The sequence below is a fragment of the Phacochoerus africanus genome, chromosome 6 (assembly GCF_016906955.1).
Source record: "Phacochoerus africanus isolate WHEZ1 chromosome 6, ROS_Pafr_v1, whole genome shotgun sequence".
NCBI classification, from domain to species: domain Eukaryota; kingdom Metazoa; phylum Chordata; class Mammalia; order Artiodactyla; family Suidae; genus Phacochoerus; species Phacochoerus africanus.
The window spans coordinates 22910041-22932644 of NC_062549.1; the positions used below are offsets into that span (position 1 = coordinate 22910041).

Sequence of the window (22604 nt, forward strand, 5' to 3'; positions counted from 1 at the left end):
TTTCAGGCAAGCCCCTCACAGGGGGCTTAAAGTAATTTATTGGTAGGTCAGAGATAAAACATTTGTTATCCACCATTCCTGAAAGGAAAGGGGCAGTTTGCGCTTTGTTTATAACATGCCGTTTCTGTCTTTTGACTGGGAGGATATTTTGGTTGAAACTATATTTATATCTTAGTTGTACAGTGTGTAACAATATCAAGTTTCACTTTATGTTGTTTATATACACGTATACATATCATATAAATAAACACATAGTCTATACTCTATAAACATAAACATGTGTATATATATTCTAGAAACATAACATGTGTACATATTATACATAGCATATAACACAGATAAATATAGGAGCATATATCTATCAACTATAATTGAAGAAAGAAATTGAGCAAAACATATAATTGGCAGGATATGGTAGCTCTAATAGGAAGGATAGAGCTAGTAAAAATAATTAATCCCTTGGTATTCATAAAACCATTTAAAAATAACAAATGAGACACTTTGTGATAAAAATAATTCTAAATGTAAATTGTTGGCTTTAGTCTCAATTTTTTTGCTATTTTCAAGCTGATTTTTTTTCCTAGAGAATTTTTTTTGTTATGCACCTCAACAAGCCTTGTTAGAGTAAGTAAAAATGTTCTAGATTCGATTACATGCCTGCAAATTTCCAATAAACCTGTATCTTCCTTTTCTTTGTATCTTTTACAGATATGGTCCGGAAAAAGAACCCCCCTTTAAGAAACATTGCTAGTGAAGGCGAGGGCCAGACCCTGGAGCCTATCGGTACAGAAAGCAAGGTATCTGGGAAGAACAAAGAATTTTCTGCAGATCAGATGTCAGAAAATACAGATCAGAGTGATGCTGCAGAACTAAATAATAAGGAGGAACAGAGCTTGCATGTCCAAGATCCATCTTCTAGCAGTAAGAAGGACCTAAAAAGCTCAGTCCTGAGTGAGAAGGCTGGCTTCAATTATGAAAGCCCTGGTAAGGGAGGAAGCCTTCCCTCCTACCCACATGATGAGGTGACAGATAGAAATATGTTGGCTTTCTCATCTCCAGCTGCTGGGGGAGTCTGTGAGCCCTTGAAGTCTCCTCAAAGAGCAGAGGCAGATGACCCTCAAGATATGGCCTGCACCCCAGCAGGGGACTCGTTGGAGACAAAGGAAGATCCTAAGATGTCACCAAAGGCTACAGAGGAAACAGGGCAAGCGCAGAGTGGTCAAGCCAATTGTCAAGGCTCAAGCCCAGTTTCAGTGGCCTCAAAAAACCCACAAGTGCCTTCAGATGGGGGTGTGAGACTGAATAAATCGAAAACTGACTTACTGGTAAATGACAACCCAGATCCGGCACCTCTGTCTCCAGAGCTTCAGGACTTTAAATGCAATATCTGTGGATATGGTTACTATGGCAACGACCCCACAGATCTGATTAAGCACTTCCGAAAGTATCACCTAGGACTGCATAACCGCACCAGGCAGGATGCTGAGCTGGACAGCAAAATCTTGGCCCTTCATAACATGGTGCAGTTCAGCCATTCCAAAGACTTCCAGAAAGTCAACCGTTCCGTGCTTTCTGGTGTGCTGCAGGATATCAATTCCTCAAGGCCTGTTTTACTAAATGGGACCTATGATGTACAGGTTTGTGCTTTGCATTGTGATCTCTGTGTACAGAAAAAATTGTTAGTCATGAAAGGTGCGTTCTTACATGCATGTTAAAATCAAGCTCCCGATTGCAAAGGGGTTAGCCTGATAGACCGACAGGAGAGACAGACACCCTCCATAGCTGTTTCATCCAAATGTGTATTCAGAGTTATCTTTAGCCTCTCATCATGGAAAATAATCCCAACATTTCTGTGAGGCTGGGAAAAGTCTTTTCAGGGAATTAGCTAGGCTTCGTATTTCTGGACATATTTCATGGTAATTTGATGTTTTCAGAGTCTTCCAAAAATGGCACTAATCTTTATGGTTCTACGTGGTAGTAATTCATGCTTTGTTCTCGTTTTAGCTTCACAATCTTATGTTATAGCCTTTCCTTCAGGGAGCATCTTTCCTGTATCTTGGATGAGAATTTTATTTCACACTCAGCCAAATTGGGCCAGATTTGGGTCACATGGATGGGTACAAAGATATACTATTGAAAAGGCAACATCCTTGAAAATGCAACTTTGGAAATAAAATTTTTCATTGGTTGAAAAGAAGTCAGTGTGATTGTTAAGTATTAGGGACACCAAAAATGGTGTGGGCCAATAAAGCATTCCTTCCTGAGTTTAAGGAAAATCATAATTTTCGAAGGCGTTTAGTAGTAATTTAGATTTGTATATTTATTAAAACTGGCATCCCTTTTTGATCTACCTGTCTGAGTTTATGGCATATATGAAATGAAAAAAAAAAAAAAAAACAAACTACCATTTCAGATAGAGTGAAATGCAGATGGACTCTTAAGTAATGTATTCATTTGATTTTAGCAATTTTAGTTTAGTTAAAATTCATGATCAGCTGGAGAAAATGTATTGGTTTCTGTTACATTTGGTAGATTTTTGTTGTATTATTAGGCAGGGATTTCAAAATGCGTTAAATTTAATATTAACCTTCTTTAGGAATGATTCGAAGTACCAGAGAACTAATGAAATCGGATCACACTTATTTGACCTCCCAAATCTCTGAAAATATTTGCCATTTTTATCAACTTAGTAGCTTCAACATTTGTTCTAGACCTCTCTTTTGACCCTGTGCCAATTGAGAAAGGCAGGCGAAGGGGTTATAAATAACAGGTAGTGAAGATATTTTGCAATACACGTAAGAAGGATTAGAAGAGAAATTTCCAAGTCCTTTAAAAATGTCAGAATGGCAATCTTATCACTTTCAGGGAGATATGAAGAAAAACTCTTAAAAAGCCAGTTTCATCTTTGTAAAGCTCTCTTAAAACTTCCATCTTACTTGGTGAATTTCCACAAATAGAATGATTTCTGTGGAGCAGCAAATTAAGCCAACATAGTTATTATGCATGAAAGCTCCATGCTTTGAACTGCTGTCTTATTAAAGATCATTTCACTGTCTTATGTCAGATACACTCTGCTGTCAAGCTATGATTGGAAAGCAAATACGTGTTTTAGATAAAAGGGTTAGAAGTGAGTTATGTCAGTATGTGAAATGGTGTTTTATAATTAGCGAGGAATATGATGTTAATACCTGGATTTCCGGCCGGAGTTTCGGTTTGTTCACTCTGGGGACGACTTCTGAGGGAAGTTGATCTGGGCTGTCAGGAAGGCTCTAAAACGAAGATTACTAAAGGCCTATAGTTTGGAAGAATTCAGATTTCTAAACACACTTCCATTTCCCCCAAACAGTTATTTGTTAGGTTCCTAGTTATTTATAGTAAAGTTTATGTTTGGGTAGAACGAGCTGGACACTTTTCCTGGGCAGTGATTTTAGAAATAAAACAGATGTGGGGAGCTATCTGAGTTTGAACTAATAGAACTAGAAATAAAACAGCTGATCCTAGACTCTGGTCTCCTAAATCCTTGCAGCAGCACCCAGTAAAAAAGACAGAAAAGGTAGGAATCGCCTCCAGAGAGATAATCTTGTTAAAATCAATTTTTTTTTCAAAGAGAGATAATACGGCTAAAAATAGAAAACAGCAATCTATGGAAAAAGGGGGTGATTCTTTCAAAGAAACAGTTGGCGAGAGAAAGAAGCCTAAAGAGAGTTAACTTTCTTCAGTCTGGGAAAAGCCCACTAAATATACTTTAGGCCAAACGCTGATCTCGAATACTTGACACACACACCAGATGTTGACGCAGAAACAAATATAAAGGATAATAACATTAATATTTTTATGCTGAAGTAACAAACAGCTTCTCTATATGCTTCAGTTGCATAGGAGCAAATCTGAAATCCCCCTTTTTAACCCACATATGTTTGTGTTGCTGAAATGCTGTTTGAGTTTCTTTCCTTGGCATTTGAACTGTGTGGAGACTAAAAGCTGTGGGAAATAAAATGCTGACTACAGAATTTCTTTAATGCAGTTTTGTCAGAAATTGATAGCACATTAATGGCTTCTGTGTATTCTGATAAAAAGATATTGGTAAATACAAGGATTATAGACAGATAATTATTCAATTTCAGGAATTATTGATATAATCTGTACTTTTGGCTGGTTGAAGTCATAGATGACTGATTCATTAATCTTTTTCAATTTAACTTAAACCTTTTTTTTTTTTCTTAAACCTTCAGGACAGTTGGTAGTTAATGATAGATTTATGACATTTTAGGCCAAGAAAAAAGGAGCAGAAGCCAGAAGTAGAGGACTTAAAAACTCTGTGGCTTTGATCTATATTTTGGTTTGACATGGATAGTTTTAAATAATTTGAACTGACTTGAGTGCAAACAGGAGCTAGACCACTGGGGGAAGAAATAATTGAAACAGATTATAAGATTTTGAGTTCCAGATTCAGATGGTTTGATACCTATTTGGTGTTACTAATGGAAGTTTAGACATACTTGCACTGAAAATATCCACTTCCGTGTAAATTTTATTACACATCACAAAGTCAAAGAATCGCAGATTTGTAAAAATAGTGTCACCAACAATGCCTCTTTGTGCTTCATAGTCAACAAAGCCCCGGCCAGATAATGGAGGTTGTTTTAAAGGAGCATCATCAAATCAGGACAGTCATGTCCTCCCCATGAGGTAGCAGGCCCAGCCCTAAAATCAAGAGAGATCGGGGTCTTTCCCAAGAAAAAAACAGGGACGGATATAATGGCTAGCTTAGGACTCATTGACCTGACTGGGATGTTAGTTTCTCAATTTTTAAATATCCCCTGCATGGTTACATTTTTTTAAAATAATGGATGTGGTATGGTTGGGAAGCCCTTCATGTATTTTTTACTACCTATATTCAGCCTTTGAGGCTCATATATAGACCCGTAATAGGACAAGAGATTGAGTTCTTCAAAAAGTAATTATAGCCTCTTTGTTTTTAATCTGCTTTATTATGCTTATATTTAAACCATGGCCGAACTGGAGGCCTTCGTTGCTAAACGCGGACTTTGCTGTTTCATTAGGGCTTAATGTGTGGTACATTAGGGTGTTTGCGTCATCTTTATGGGGGAGCTCTTAGCCCTCAGATCAGGGTATAAAAGTCAGAGTCCTGTCAAGTTGTGCTTCCCACGGGAAAGTGTTGAAGCGCTCCCAAGTTTATAAATGCTCACGAAGTGTATGTTGCCTTTTCATAATTAGGAAATCTCTCCTGTTATTCTGCATTATTCAGTACCCCTAGGAAGGAGCTATAGGATGTCAGCTACTACATGCATTTTGGCCCTTAATGAAATTTTAAGGTTAATGAAAGAATCTCACTCCTAACTTACCAGTGACTGTCTTGTGTTTGAGCTAGGAGTACTGTGTTTCTGTTTTGTAAATATTTTATATCAGAGTTGCACAACATGTCATGTTAGAAGCAGGAAGAACAGATTTTTGAGCTAGGAAGTCATCCTTTGTATTTATCTTTTCAACGTATTTAACTCTCTGAGCTTTATAGATTCCTGACACATGCCCCGGGTAGGTTCATTTGAACAGGGGTTTACAGTTTGGTCTGGGAAGAAAAAAAAAAAAAAAAAAGAAAAGAAAAGTCTAGGGAACATGAATCTCATTTTGGTCTCTTTTGGCTTTTCTTGAATCTGGCTTCCAAATATTTATTTATTTATTTTGCCTTGCTGTTTCCTTTGATCTGGAGCAGGAGGGAAGTTGTAGATCTTAGCAGGTTCTGTTGCTTTGTTTTTCTGAGCTGAGGACAATTACACTTTAGAAAAAACTGGTGAATGAGACTTAAATCAGTTCAGACCCTCTCTCTGGAGTACAGAGTGTTTGGCACATGAACCCATACTTATTTTCGGGACTGTGTCTCTTTAACAAGTAGTAAAGAGTGCAAAATAAAACATATGCTCACCCTAAGGCCATAAAAGCAAAGCAAGGCTCAGGCGTTTACCAGGTTATTTTCGTCATGAAGATGGCCGAGCTGGATAATGTAGCCACCCGGCTGGAATTGAGTAGTTTGACCACCTTCGCTAATCCTTTTACCTACATGGTGGTGACATCTCCATTTGGCTTTGTTACAGGAGGCCACTGCGATAAATGTCAGTCCCTCTTTGATTTTTCAGTTTATTTGCCATCCTTGAGAGAACATGTATCACTTTCTTGAATGTCTGCATTGCTCTCTGGGCAGAATGCTTAGAAGAAAGAATCATGGTTATCAGGGCATTCAATCAAATTTGGCATCATTCAACTCTTAATAAAAATTTTATCCTCAAATGGCATGTCCTGCTAACCATACCAAGTCAGCGGATTATTCAGTGCTTTTTGTTTCTTGGGTCTTTGTAATGACAGCACACACGCAGCTGTTGGAAACACAGATGCATACGTCGTGTGCGCTTAACTCCAGGAAAGTTGGGAGAAAGAGAGCAGTTCTCTTTCATTTTCTGATTTCCTGCGTGGAGTCTGTGTCTGAGAATCATTCAACCAGAGACCTCTTGAATTCTTCATCATATGATTCTAAAGGTTGAAGTAAACATTATGCATGTTCAGAAAATCGGAGAAGACCTTGTTTAATCTTTTTAAAATTTTATTTATCATAGTTGATTTTCAGTGTTCTGTCAGTCTCTGCTGCAGCCTTGTTTAATTTTGGTTGAAAATCAAATGTGAAATGTATTTTTTTGTATTACTTTTCATTTGATCGGCCCTTTCATTTTTAGCTTATGTTATCAAATTTTACAAATCTCCAGTTCCCCCCACCCCAGGTTGGATTTACTACTAATAATAGCTAATGTTTATTAAGGGTTTATGTGTATATGTAGGTCTAAGCTCTTTACATGTATTGATTAACTCATCTTCATGAAAACCCTTGAAGATGACTCTACCATTATGTCCATTTGAAAAGAAAAATGAGGAAACAGGCATATAAGAATAAAAGTCACCTGCCCAGGCCTACAGTTGTGGCAGTCAGGTAAATGGGGTGTAAACCAAGGTAGGTGGGCTACAGAAACCTGTCTTCACAACCACTATGTTATATGGCCTTCCCAGTTACAAGACCGAGGTCACTGCAAGTAGAAAAGCAATGAAAGCTAGGACATCTGCATGTGAAGGAGGAGATAGAAGACTCCAGGCTGCCTTATGCATACTCTGTGAGTCATGTTGAATTTGGGGACTTCAGCGATTTCTCTGAGGTTAACTCTTATCCAGTCTCTGTAGTGTAATGCTGCCTTACTTGCACTTACCAGCTTATAATTGAAATTGTTGAAAAGAACCTTATTTTTGCTGATTTGTCTTTTTACTTAATTACTGTGATTCATTTTCACTGGTACTTTGCCTACAGAAACTAGTTCTGATAGATTGTGTAAGGGCCAAATTTCGCTTTCATCCATTAAGGAGACAATGTTTTATTCCCATAGGATGGGACACTTCATCCACATATTTGATTGACTTCATATCCCCTTCATTTGGAAGACTGCGTTTCAGGAATTTAGAGTTGTATTCCCCACTTCTAGTTATTAGGCATAGTCTAGGTTGGTTTTTCTATCAAGAATACATGCCTAAGGGGATGCCCCCAGCTTCCATTTACGTTCTTCAAGGCCGTATAATCAAAATTTGTTATTTACGTACAAGAAAGTACAGGATTGGGTGTGGAGGCAGAGAAACCGAGATTTACTTTAGATTTAGAATAAACTTTAGATTATCTTCTAAATTAGTGAGTCTGACTCTAAGATTTACAGGTTTTCTCTCCGTCCAAATATCAAAGTGTCTAATTTGAGTGTGTACCCAGTCCCTCACCTGTTCAGGGCTGTGTGAGTTCCCCAGAGGCTGACAGTGAAGAAAGGTGGGGTCTGCCTTGAGGATCTGGGGATTCAGAGAGAGTCTATTTGCCTAGTGCTTTTCCTTGACTATAGAGGTGATCTGTTGATGTAAGACTAAAAAACACCTGGATTCTCTCATGAGTCCAGTAACATGTTGGGAATCTTACAATAAGCAGTGGTTTGTTCTAAGACCTGTTTTTCCAGCTGATGGAGAGGCAGCTCCACCTTGATATTCCACCTGGCACCTCCAAGTCAACATGAGTAGAAGTGAAGTTGTTAGCTCCTACCCTAAAACAACTTTTTGTGTCTCCTTTTTTTCTAGACTCCCAGTTTCAAGTTAGTCAGGCTGGAAATGTCAGTTCCCCTGATGTCTTTCTGATTTGTATCTCTCCCCGAACAATGGAGTGATTTGTCCCCTTTTTTCCTTCTTTATTCTTTCCCTGGCACCACCCTTATGTTTACTTAGCAAATTCTTAGTGGTTTCTTTCCTTATTATCTTTCTCTTTCTTTTCCCTTCTCTTTTCACTCTCTTCCTTCCTTTGGTTTCTGTTTCTTTTTTTCTCCTCCTTCCTCTTAATCTTTCTTTCTTCCCCCTTTCCTGTTACCCTTTCTCCTTCCTTTCTTTAATTTGAAAAAGATTCCACTGACAGATCAGTCTTCCTGTCTTTTGTAGTGTAAGTTTACTTTCTATAAAAAAGTACATCATTTTAATTACACCTGTATAATTCAATATAGACTCTCTGTTAAGAAATACTTTCCCAAATTCTCACCCCCAGACTTCTTCCACATTTCCTGAGAGCAACTTGCACCATTTCATCTTCATTTATGCTCATTATTTTGTTTCTTGTACCTGAAAAGCTTTTCTGAGATCACTGCCTTTGAGACACATCCCAAATGCCAACTCATCTGTCCACAGCTCGCTTGTCACCTCCTTCTGGAAGCCTTTGCAGACCAGTGAGTGTAGGTTAGGTGCTTTTCCTTTGTGTGGTCATGGAACCTGATACATCCCTCAGCAGAAACACATATTCCACTGTTATCTACTTACTTGGGAACTTTTCTGCACTAAAACCCAGACATGTTGGGAGTTTGGGACTTTGTCATTTCTTTGGGTCTTCTTGGCACATGGTAGGCATGCCACAAATCATGTTTCCCTGGAGGAAGGATGTTCCAAAGTGATTCAACTCTGTTTTCCCATTAAGACACTCTTTAGAGCAAACACACAGTTATTATTTATTTCCATCATGAGCCAGCAGCGATGGCTGATTGAATGCTATGCATAATGTACTCAGCCTTATCATCCACTTGCACTGCATTTTTTTGTTTTCTTTTGCATCTTTCCCCCTAAAAGATTATCTTCTAAATTAGTGAGACTGACTTTACTGGTTTTCTATCAGTCCAAATACCAAATAACCATAGAAAATTAGATTGATATTATGCTCAGTAAAGTGAAAAAACCAGTTTGGGAGAGACTTTATTATTGCAATCCAAAAAGCTTATTGTAAAAATGTAGATAATTAAGAATGGTTAGTATATTACCCTTATATTTGCTCCTTCTACCATTGTTTTCGTTCCTGTCCTTCCAAATGACAACGATGTTTATGGGATTTACTCCAGCAGCACAAGGAATCAGCTATGACGTCATGAGACTGAATTGATTGCCGTTTAACTAGATTCATTATTGAATTTTTAAATTTTTAATTTCCATCAAAGGTACATCATTGAGGCACACTCTGTATTCTGTAGTGTTTTTCAAAGCACTGTACGACGCACAAACATCGCCTAGGTTGATTAGCATGTTGATGCTGACTAGAGTTATTTTCAGCCAAGATTGGCCCTGACAGATTTCTTCACTTTATTTGTGACTGCAATGTTTGAACAGTGATTTTTTTAACAACTTAGCTTTTTTATTGTCAAGGTTTGACTTTTTTGACTATCAGCCCGTAACCTCAAGTCCTTTTAAATTAGTACCCTCCTAATTGTCTCTGTTGCTATCAATTACAGCACTTGAAAACGAACCACATCTGAGGAAGAGTTTGTGTTTAGTTCAAACAACTCTTTTTGTTCCGTTGAAAATAAGTACATGTGCTAAAGTGTCATTTTAAGAGTTCTGAGGCTTTAACAAATCTTTTCCTTTGACACATTCTATTAGATACTATTCTTACTAGGTTTTGTTCCATATTATTAGGCAGAAAGAGCTAAATTGAGGTGAAAGACCTTGAAAAAAGCCAGCCTTTTATATTTTTAACTTCCACATGAAACATGAAACAATTTTCTGAAAAGCCATATGTAGATAAATTATAAAGGAAAAACATGGAGCATACTACATGGAAGAAATAGTACTACGTGGAAGAAAAACTGAGGTTAAAAAAAACCAAAAATCAAAAAACATCATAGTCGCTAGTGAAAAACAGCTTAAAAACCTGTCCTTTTTCACGCCTTAACAGGTATCTTGGTTGTTTCCTTGTAACTCATATTCACAGGGGAATGACTCCATTTGTCATTTGTTTTGGGAGAAAGATGCAGTTTGTCCTGTTTTTTGAAGCCCGTATTTTCAGGTAGAGGCGGTGATAATGGGCCATGAATTAGTATTGCTTCTGTATCGCAAGTAAATGGGGAGATTTACATCTCCAGTATATACCTCATTCTTTCAACCAAGATGTATCGGGTTCCCTTTTACTTCCAAAGATGAATGAAATAGCATCCTTCCATCCAAGAAGGAATGTAAGTGGAAGCATTGGCTTAGTAACAGCAGAACTAAACTTTTCTGCTTACAGCTCAGAATACCAGACAAGTATTTGAGGTTGGCTTCACTACTCCCCCTTGTATAGTCTTCATCTCACTGTCAGGAGAAATTCAATTAGACAGTTCGTTTTTTGAAATAATAATCCCTTTCATGTGAATAGTACTGTAGAGTGTGCTGTCTGATATGGTAGTCAGTAGCTCTGTGTAGCTATTTACATTTCAGATAATTGAAACTAAATTTATGAAAAATTCATAAAAATGACATAAATTAAAAAAATCAGTTGTTCAGTTGCACCAGCTCTATTCCAAGGGCTCAAGAGCCATGTGTGGCGAGTGGTTGCCATGTTGGACAGGTTAGACCACAGAACATTTCCATAATCTCAGAGAGTTCTGTTGCCCAGCATTGATCTAGACTTTGCCAGTGACGCTCAGGTGCATCCTCTCAGCTGATCCTCACAATAACCCTATAAAATGGCAAGGCATGCAACAGCATTTATATCCATAAAGATGAGGACACTGAGGTGCCAGGAGGCTAAGTAATGTGTCTTTGCACAAGATTTACCTTGAGAACTTCCCTTGGGAGCAAGGAAATGCAAATAAAGCTATATACAAATGAATAAAGGATTTCATCTACAAATTTTGATCTTAAAATATAAGTAATTTAAAAGAGAGATGAGGTCTACCTTGTTCACCTTGTATCCTGATATCCATCACAAAGGTTAGCACAAGTTAAATACTCAATAGGTACTGATAGGATGAATGAGTAGATGGAATTTTTGGTCCAAACTGAATTTGCAGTTTAATAGGAATCTTTACAGCATTGATATCTGTATCAAGGGCAATATCTGTATTGGAATTCTCCTGTGGTATAGCAGGTTAAGGATCTGGTGTTGTCATTACAACAGCTTGGGTTGCTCCTGTGGCTTGGGTTTGGTCCCTTCCTGGGAACTTCCACATGCTGTGGGCATGGACAAAAAAGAAGGAAGGAAGGAAGGAAGAGAACGAAAGAAAGAAAGAAAAAGAAAAAAAGAAAGAAAGAAAAAAAGAAAGAAAGAAAGAAAGAAAGAAAGAAAGAAAGAAAGAAAGAAAGGGAAAAAGAATGTACTGGTGGATTAGTGGGTTATCATTATAGGTTTGGTTAGCAAAAGAGGAAAGATTAAAGTTTATACTCTTTGTTCTGCTTGTAATCTCTTTTTAGTACAGTGGTAGTTAGGGAATAAGTTTTTTCTGTTCGTTGCTGGGTTCAACCATTTGGAAAGTTTGAAATAATTCTCTGGGTGTGTAGGTGCTATTTCCTGGCAATAAGACTAAATAGACTATTGCTGCAAAACATTGATTTTACATTAACTCTTCTTGCTGTGTTTCATGTTTAACCCAGAAAAGAATTATTTTAAGTATTTTTGTGAATCATGAAAATAAAATGAATATGGTCAGTAGTCTTAGGTATGGTGTTCTAAAATAATAAATTTTGTTTTATTTCAGAATGGCAGTTAAATGATATACATTAGTCATCTTTCACCATGACTTGAGTGAAAGTATATAAATGGCCACAAAGACCTTCTTTTGGAAAGGGAAAAGGAATGAAATACTGAGTAATTATGTTTTTCAGTTGGCTTTTATAATATGCCAGATATATAATTCTAATGTTACATTTGCTTTTAATAATATATAATACTAAAATGATTAGCTGCTATTTACCGAGAAGGCAAATCGATAATCTATACAGGTGTCAGTGTTTGTTGTTTTTGCCATTAAATGAGATCCTTGTATTGTTGGGTTGACTGGGTGGTTTTTTGAAAAGGCAGTAAGATGAAGGCACTTTCTGACATAAAATATATTACCATTAATAACATCCTAAATAATGGAGTTGGCTGAAAACACAACTTTTAGACACAGACACTACCATCTTAAAAGTTTTAATGCAGTTTTCATAGTAGCTTAGTTAATCCTAGACTGAAATGGTTTCCTGGAGGCTTTTGGTATGAAATGTCCTTTTCACCAAGTAGTAGTCTTTCTTAGCGTGGATTTTCTGACCCTTAAAGTTGATGTCAGACACTGGAAGAGATGCTGTGATGCATAGTAATAATTTTAGTTCATTGCAAAATCCTACATTTAGGGCTTTCTTAAGAAGGTATGTGCTCTTTGTGCAGCCCTCCCAGTGTGGACATGGAACATGAGACTGGAAGATTGCAAAATCAAAGAAAAGAGTGATGATATGTTGTGGTTTCTCAGGAACTACTAGCAGAAGTTCACAACCTTTTCTGTTAGGGAAACTAGGCAACTCTGAAGCAGTGTGGTAGCTAAAAGAAGCAAATTTCTGTCTCTAGATTTTGTACACTGACTTTCTTTGCTTACATCAGAGAAGATTGGGATACTTCTGAATATGCTTTTTCTGATTCAAGTTGAAGTTCTTGAACAAAGTACCTGGGCAGGTGGCATCCCATTGAAAGATTTTTTTGTTTTTGAAAACAAGGTTTCTTCTCACCTCTAATGAATTGGGAAAGAGATGGAGGAGTCTGATGACATTATGCATTACATTTCGGTGCAAATTTTAGTTGCTTTGATCACTAAAGTGCTAGGTTAGAATGGTGAATAGACTAATCTTGGGTGGTCTGGTTGGGACATCCTTCACACCTGTGATTAACTGTCAAGTTGCTGCCTGGAAGGGTGTCCCCATTTTTGCCCTTCTGGTTAGAAAATGCTGTGCTGTTGACAGACTGAAATCTGGGTGTCTGCCATGGTGAATCTAAAGGGGAACACTCTCATCCTTCCATGAAGGGCTGTGGGAGATGTTCATGAATTATTATCTTACTGTTCAGTAAATGTTGTGCTGGTGATGCATTCACACACATCTAGAGTTGTGATCCTGGAAATAAGTTTACAGGTTGCCCCCATGGTGGAAGCTGTTGGCCAGAGAGGTTAAGTAATTTTATTCAGGTCATACATCTCTTTAAGTGGCAGAGCGGACTTCGATCTTAGTCCTCTACAGTAGAATACAAACAGACCTCTCAGTGCGTTAAAGGAATGCAATTTGCATATTAGGTAGGATCTTTTAAATGATTTTGAGACGCTCAAGACTTTTCTCATGGAGTGATTTGGATATGGGCAGTGATCACACATGTCATTTTTGAGCAGCTGTTGAAGCAAGCAGAACACGATTATGCCACGTGCTTAATCTATTACATCTGGTTGTTGGAAAAATCCAAAAATTCCCTGATTGTTGAGAGAGGAAATCTCTTCTCCTTTAGAGATTTCTCTCAGAAACACTGTTTTAAACTAAGAATTTTGGCTTCTGGATGGTGGAACTTCGTTAAGCTGCCTGGTGCAGTGCACTCAGAGAAGAGCTTTCTATAAAACGCCCTTTGAAGGCTTCATTTCCCTAACTCTGTACACAATTTTATAATTTTGGATAGACGGTAGAGCTGTGGTAATTGTTAGGGTGGAATGATCTCATTTTGGCCCTTGACTATCCCCGTGGCCCAGCCACAGGAGGGCCTGAGTGTTTGCTCTGAGACAAAGCCTTCATCAGATAAGGCCCTGGAAGGTTTCCTTCTTTTCATTTGCCCTGGGTTGGGAAACACTTTAAACTCCTTACATTGGTCCTCCTTCTCCAAGATCTCAAGCTCACTGCATTCATTTTACTTTTCAGTCCAGTTGTGCATGCTTGGGCTTTAATTATAAACCATTTCGTGTGGTCATTTAGCACCTTTATTTTCTCCAAAAGATAGACTTCATCTTTGCCTGCAACCTCACTGCGGTAGAAACTGAACAGACGATTTCCTTGGAGGATGTCTGCGTTGAGTAATCTCTGAGCAACTGCCTCTGGTTTTGACAGCAGCCCTTAGCTTTGTGAGAAGAAATTACCACATGATTTGGATGCTTCCATGGGCATGTGATTTGAAGGAAGCAGTAGTAAAAACTCCTTAACTGAAAGTTGTCTTCTTAGTTTTTTTTTTTTTTTAATGTATAGATTGTTAAATCCTTTGACTTAGCTGTGGTACTTGTATTACTTACCTTCATCTGATACTTTGGCCAAAAATGTTTAGCATAATGAGCCTCTCATAGAGTCGTGATTGAGTAATGAAGAGTGAATTTCTTTGGCTCTGATTATTCAATGATTTCATAATAAGCAGAAGTCCTATTATATTTTTTGATGTGAAATACTTGGCAGTGTCACCTCCTCCCTCCTACAGAGAGTGCTGAATTAATGATACCTTTAGAGTAACATCCGTTTCTTCTATGCCAGGTCACTTCAGGTGGAACATTCATTGGCATTGGACGGAAAACACCAGATTGCCAAGGAAACACCAAGTACTTCCGCTGTAAATTCTGCAATTTCACTTATATGGGCAACTCATCAACGGAACTAGAACAACATTTTCTTCAGACTCATCCAAACAAAATAAAAACTTCTCTCCCCTCCTCTGAGGGTGCAAAACCTTCAGAGAAAAACTCTAACAAATCCATCCCTGCACTTCGGTCCAGTGATTCTGGAGACTTGGGAAAGTGGCAGGACAAGATCACAGTCAAGGCGGGAGATGACACGCCTGTTGGCTACTCAGTGCCCATCAAGCCCCTCGATTCCTCGAGGCAAAATGGTACAGAGGCCACCAGTTACTACTGGTGTAAATTTTGTAGTTTCAGCTGTGAGTCTTCGAGCTCACTGAAGCTGCTAGAACATTATAGCAAGCAGCACGGAGGAACCCAGTCTGGCAGCCTTAATCCAGAATTGAATGATAAGCTCTCCAGGGGCTCTGTCATTAATCAGAATGATCTAGCCAAAAGTGCAGAAGGGGAGCCCATGGCCAAGGCAGAGAAGGGCTCTAGTGGGGCGAAAAAGAAGGACTTCGCCAGCAAGGGAGCAGAGGACAATATGGTCACGAGCTACAATTGTCAGTTCTGCGACTTTAGATATTCCAAAAGCCATGGCCCCGATGTGATTGTGGTGGGGCCACTCCTCCGCCATTATCAGCAGCTCCATAACATTCATAAGTGTACCATTAAACACTGTCCATTCTGTCCCAGAGGCCTTTGCAGCCCAGAAAAGCACCTTGGAGAAATCACTTATCCATTTGCTTGTAGAAAAAGTAATTGTTCCCACTGTGCACTCTTGCTTTTGCACTTGTCTCCTGGGGCGGCCGGGAGCTCGAGAGTCAAACACCAGTGCCACCAGTGCTCCTTCTCCACCCCTGACGTGGACGTGCTCCTCTTCCATTACGAGAGCGCACATGATGCACAAGCATCGGATGTCAAACAAGAAGGCAATCACCTGCAAGGATCGGATGGGCAGCAGGCGGTCAAGGAAAGCAAAGAACACTCATGCACCAAATGTGATTTCATTACCCAGGTGGAAGAAGAGATTTCCCGACACTACAGGTAAGCCTGGTGGGAGGGACAGTGATGAGGAAATGATGGAAAATGTCCAGAGGGCTGACCCCAAAATTTATTTATTTACTTATTTACTTATTTAGTTAGTTATTTTGCTTTTTAGGGCTGCACCTGCAGCATCTGGAGGTTTCCAGGCTAGGGGTCAAATCAGAGCTATAGCTGCCACCCTACGCCACAGCCATAGCAACGTGAGATCTGAGCCGTGTCTGTGACCTAAACGACAGCTCACGGCAATGCTGGATCCTTGACCCACTGAGCGAGGCCAGGGATTGAACCTGCATCCTCATGGATACTGGTCGGGTTCGTTTCCACTGTGCCACAGTGGGGAAACTCCTGACCCAAGAACTGATGAGAATGATTGTGGAGGCTGGTGGACGTTATAGAACAAGATCAGGTATAAGGTCATAGAAGTGCAGATTATATACCTGGAGGTGTGATACCCACAGATTTTAATTGGATCATTGTTTCAAACTGTCTTCTCTTATGTTTTTTAACATCTGAAATTTGAAGTGGTGTTGATAATGGTGATGGCTTCACTGCAGTTAGTTTATTAGTCCTTGTTAAATATGACTCCAGATGCCATGATTTTTGATCGAGCAGCTTCCAGATGAAAGATACCACTATAATATGTTCTATTCTTGTTCTATTCTCTTTTCCAACTGGCAAACCATCCGCTTGAGAACATGTTGCTCATTTTCTTTTAAAATGAAATCAGATATTCTTCTAGGTTTAAAAGATTAAGCAACATCCTTGTTTTGCATACAGACAGTAGTCTGCAGGTGAAAATTCTGTAACATGTGTGACTTTGGGTTTCCGTACATGCTGAGGGAGTAAAGCTGCTTAAGCTGTTTTAGATTCATACATAGGTGTAGTGTGTATCAGTGTTTTCTTTCTACTTTCATCCTGTTCTTGTTATGGACATTAACTTTGCCAATTAATTCTCCTTACTTTCTAGAGATGAGTTTAGAACACATATCTTTATTTCACTTATATATTCATTCCTTAACTAATTAACTCCAAAAATACACATGGTACCAGGCACTGATTTTAAAGGAGAAAGGAAGAAAAATATTGTGCCCTTATGAAAGTTATGGATTAGTAGGGAAGGTCTTAGCACATCATTATAAGAGTGATGAGTGTCAGGAAGGAGAGAGACAACTTTGTTTGGATATAATAACAACTTAGCCTCATATATGGTAATGAGGAAATGTCCCCTTGAGGAAGGAGCATTTAAACTGAGATTTGGTTGTAAATAGGAATTAGTTCTGCACAATTTTGGTCGTGTCGTGTATTCAGATATTACTTTGTGAATATCAGGTACTTTCTTGTTATTGAGGCTCTAAGCATCAAAGTAAAGGGTTTTCTTTACTATTTTAAGTGCTTTTCCATATGCAGACTCAATACCCTCGTGTAAAAAAAAAATCTAGTTATTTTAATTTTTACATCCCGAGGTTTTAAACAGCGCTTCCCAGTCTTTCAAAAAGTTGTGTGTTCGTACCAGTGTGTGTATGTTTTCTCAGTCCCCAGTAATGAAGCAGTTTATGTCCAACAATAGACTAATAATGTTAGATGTTAATTTGAAGGGCATCCTAATGTTCACAGTGAATCTAAATGTTCAGAAAACACTTCCTTGAGATTTACACTGTTTAATTTATAAGGTCAGCCCTGGGAAAGACACAGTCCTGCAATCAAATATGTGTTCACACTTGCAGTGAGTGTTTCTGGCTCATCTAATGTTGGCTGCATGTTAATTTATTTCTGGGGTAAGCAGACATTAGCTTTCTTCTGAGCTTTATTAGGGTACCTATTGTGCGTGTACATTTCTCTGGTGATGTAGAAATTAGATAATCCATTCTTATTTGGAAGGAGGAGGCTTTTTTTAAATCATGAAGAAATCAGCCACAGACACACACACACACAAACACACACACACACACACACACACACACATGCATGTAGATACCAGATTTCTTGGATGAGTGGCTTTTTTTTTTTTTAAGGAAGCTGAGGCCATTGCTTGAAAATCTGGCTGGAAAAAAAATTGAGATTCCATATGTTTTAGTTAAACAAAAAGAAAATCCCCCGAGAAATAAAAGTATGAATTAACATATTATTGAATAATCTCAGAGTTTACTTAATATTTAGTAATAAAAGTAAGCTTCAGAGGGAAGAACACTAGTCTTGTTCACTAGAGTATCTGCATGATTTAGCATAGTGCCAGGTTGGGTAATAGGTTGGGTAATGAAATCCCTGTAAGATTTTGACTTCACAGTAGTTAAGAATAAGTAAAAATCTCCATGGTGTGTTTTAGTTTAATCTTTGTCGTTTATATGATCTTGGAACCCTTCTGAGGACACACAAAATGACAGTTGTCTGTGCATTCTGAATTTAAGTCAACCTTTCAGTGTTTTATTAGATTAAAAAAATAAGCAGCATTTGTCTCTAGGTAATTATAATACTCTTGCCCTTATTCTTAAACCCTAATGCAGTTTGCGTGATCCTAGATTCTTTAAGGCACTGAGTAGTCTATATCTGTTTCGTTTGAATTCTTATAGAAATATTTGAAATTTGGACACTTGCAGTTTTGAGAGTCATCGCTTTGTAGGAAGTATAAAGAAACTCTGTTGAAAGTTGAACAGGGGAGGCTCCTGGGATGTGAAAAGAAATAGTCACATGGATGTTGAAAACTTCATCAGCCATCGAAGCACTTCCCCCCAAATGCCACATTTTGAAGATAATATAAGAGCAGACGAGTTTACCACATCACCATACTATCTTTCTAGTTAAATGTATGTTTATTCATATTATTCTTATTGGGAAATCTTTACCACAATTCTCTTATTACTCTGGAATATTTTAGGCTTCTGAGTGCTTTTATACAAGACTTATAGTGTAGTAAAAAATAGCACACACGGAGAGCTGTACAATGTGTGAAGTTATGTAGTTGTAAAATAACTGCAGCTGAAAAGCATTGAGTGATTTAGAGCTAGCAGAGAAAAACCTAGTGTAGGTTTCATTCCATGGGCATTTTTTCAAAGAGCCAGGTTTAACCTGAGTTGAACTGCCAGCATTATCCAGTTAGCAAGTGAAACTCGGCCAGTTCTCCTTTATTTAGGTTTTGTATTTACTTATTGATACTCCATAGTTTACATCATGACAGAATTGTTATATTCCACTCATAAATTTGTTTCTCACACTCCTTTTCTTTACTTATATATTATTCAGTTAAACCATGTGCCCATTCTCTGATTGACTACATTCTTATCAACATTTTCAGTGTTAGAACTTAATGATCCTGGAATACATAGGAGAACTGTCTGCTTACACAACTATACCAAACAAAACATACTTCTTAATGCCTTGTTAGACCTCTGTGAATTAAGAGAAAATCCTGAATCTCTTCTCTTTGCCTCTTCATCAAAAGTGAACTAAACCCAAACTGGGGAAAGCAAGCAGAGAATACGAAGCTGCACTGAGGGCAAATAATGACATTGATGTTGCTATTATATCAAGGCTAAGCCTGGAGTTGCTGGAAGAGACTGTTGAATCTGTGGGTTTCACTCTAAGCTGGTACCTTACAGGTGACTGGTGTGATTCTGCATCACTGCCTTCCTCTCACTCTGGTCAAAAGTGAAACAAATCTGTTTCTAGGCGACTACTCCAGTTTTCACCTGCATGATATGTATGGCTTAAGATAAACTTTATATGCACTCACCAGTATAGTAGTTCATGATATGGACAAGAATATAAATCACTACATGTGAAATCAGTACAAAATGCAAATAATAGTTTTAGATACCCAGTAACTTCAGATACAGTACTTTCATTTCAAAGTAATAATAAATGTTTAAAGAAATGAAACTTAGACTTACAAATTGATCATGCTACATGAGATAGTAAATGATTAGAAGTATTCAAAAAAGAAACAAATAGCAAATATAATTATTGAAACTTAAAACATGCGAATAGATTAAATAACAGATTAGCAAATGTTTGAGAGCAAATGAGTTAATTAGAGGTTAAATCTGAAGATATTAGCCAGAATACTTGCAAAAACTGAAGGGGATGGAAAATATCAAAAGTGGATATTAAGATATGGAAATTTAATAAGCTGTTCTAACACACCTCTAATTGGAGTTCTAGAAGAAAAGAATATTAAATGGAAGATAGGTGATTAGTGTTGAAGAGATAATGGCAGAAGAATTTTTAGAACTGATGAAAGACATAAATACACAGATACAAAATAGGATAGCTGATACTAAGCAGGATATGTAGCTCTTCTTCAACTTATGATAGGTTGTTCCAGTAAACCTGCTATAAGTAGAAAATAACATAAATCAAAAATGCATTTATGCATTTACTTAACCTACTGAACATCATAGCTTAGCCTAACCTAACTTAAATGTGTTTAGAACACTTACACTGCTTTACAGTTGAGAAAAATCATCTAACAGAAAGCCTGTTTTATAATAAGTGTTGAATGTCTTATGTAATTTAGTTAATACTGTACTGAAGGTGAAAAACAGAGTACTAGTCTGGTACAGAATGTTTGTAAATGTGTTGGTTGTGTTCCCTTGTGATCATGTGGCTGACTGGGAGCTGGGACTCCCTGCTACTGCCCAGCATCATGACAGTATATCATAATATATACCCTGCACATTATTAGCCCAGGAAAAAATCCAAATTCAAAGTATGGTTTCTACCTAATGTATGTGGATTTAGCACCATCCTAAGTTTGAAAGATTGTAAATCAAACTGTCATAAGTCAAGGACCATCTGTATTCCAAAAAATTCAGTTGTAGACATGTAGTAAATATTGAAATGCCAAGGCAGAAAGGTTCCTTAGAGTAGCTAGAGAGAAACAACAGATCAACTATTCAGAAAAGACTTAGGTTAACAGCAGAAACTGTAAGAGAAAGCAATGCTATTCACAGTTTTTTTGGGGGGGGGAAGGCAACCTAGGTATTGCCTGTCTTTCACACTATCTTCCAAGAATAAGAGCAAAGACATTTTCACATAAACAAACACCAGAGAACTGTAAATCTCAACAACCATAGCCTGCCTTATTTATGCAGTTAAAAAGGTACTCAGATACTGGACAGCACTATTGTGTGCTTTTACAGGTAGAATGGTCAGAATTAAGTGTTCTAAGGTGCTTGAATTATCTAGAGTTAGTGAGTTGGGACTTCATTATGCTTATTTTGAATTTTTTTAAGGTAACTAATAAAAGAGTAGGAAATAAGTTCATAACTTCCAAAGCTATAGAGGAGAAAAATGGACAACAAAATAAAGGACACCCATAAAATTCAGTGTTTTCTTTAATGGCAAAAGAGGGTACATGGTAAAAAGTGGACAGGTGCAATTTTTAAGGTAAGGTGATTTTTAAAAACGTCCAGCTACTAGAAATCTTAATTAACCTGTGTATTAAACTTTCCACTTAAAAGAAATTATTAAATATATTAAACAAGAAAATTCAACTATAAGCTCTTTATAGGTTTTACACCTAAAGCATAAGGCTGTGGAGAGTTTGGAAGAACAAAATAGACTAAGTTATGGAAACAAATATAAATTAAAGGAAAATTGAAGCAGCTTTCTTAATACCATACAATTTAAACTCTAAGACAAAAAGCATAGGAGGGAAAGTCATTGCTAATGGTAAGAGCTTCTGTTTGTCAGGGATGTAATAATTCTAAATACATAAATACAAATATAAAAAATATGTATGGAAAGCAAAAAGTTGAACAGGAACTACAGGGAAAATATGACAAATTGAAATCACAATAGTACCTTTTAAGAAACCTCCCTGATTAAAGTTTCAACAGAAAAGATTTTCAAAATAGAACAATAAATTAGTAGGTTAACTTAAAATGTATAAATTCTATGCCCAACAATTAGAGAATGCACATGATTTTCAAGCAGGTATAAAGTGCTTATAAAATTTGACACATTAAGGCAAAAAGAAATCAGATTTAAAAAAAATAGTGTGTAGAATATAATCCTTCAAATCAGTGTAATTAAAGTAGACCTCAATAGCAGAAAGATAAGGATAGATGAAACTACAGCAGGCAAATATTAACCAAAGAAAAAAATGAGGTCATTTTATTTATTCCAGAAAACATAGATGTTATGATAAAATATAAATAAGGGATTAAAATGATCAGCACCTATGACTTTATAAAATGAATTTAGCAAATTCTGGCAATATCAAATTCTTATATTCCCAAATACCACATCATTTCACTTCTGAGAAAAAAATTCTTGTGTGAGGGCAATTGGAAACATGCAAAAATGTTCAAAGTAGTATTTTTTTAGAGCCAAACAACCAAAACAGACATCAGAAAGAAAAACAAACAAGAAAAAAACCTCAACTGTCCACAAGAGATTAGATAACTTGTAGATTTTTCTTACAGTGGAATGTTATACAGTAGTGGATTTGAATAAATGACAGTTGAATACACTATGGATGCCTTGTAATTTTGGCTGAATAAAAACAAAGAAGACTATTTGTAGCCACATTCCATTTAACAAAGATCAAAAACAAACAAAGCTATATACATATATTAATATATATTTATATACATATATACCATATACCTTCATATACATGTATGAACTGAACCATAATTATTA

General features: G+C 37.3%; 1 protein-coding gene across 6 annotated transcripts in view; it reads left to right on the forward strand.

Annotated features, from left to right (window-relative positions):
- TRPS1 (transcriptional repressor GATA binding 1) overlaps positions 1 to 22604 on the forward strand; it is a 246919-nt gene that overhangs the window by 47266 nt on the left and 177049 nt on the right. For all 6 annotated transcript variants that reach the window (XM_047783382.1, XM_047783383.1, XM_047783387.1 and 3 more), the window contains 2 exons: positions 709 to 1637; positions 14833 to 15962. In XM_047783382.1, coding sequence (XP_047639338.1) covers positions 709 to 1637; positions 14833 to 15962 — 2059 coding nt within the window. The remainder of the gene's footprint in view (positions 1 to 708; positions 1638 to 14832; positions 15963 to 22604) is intronic.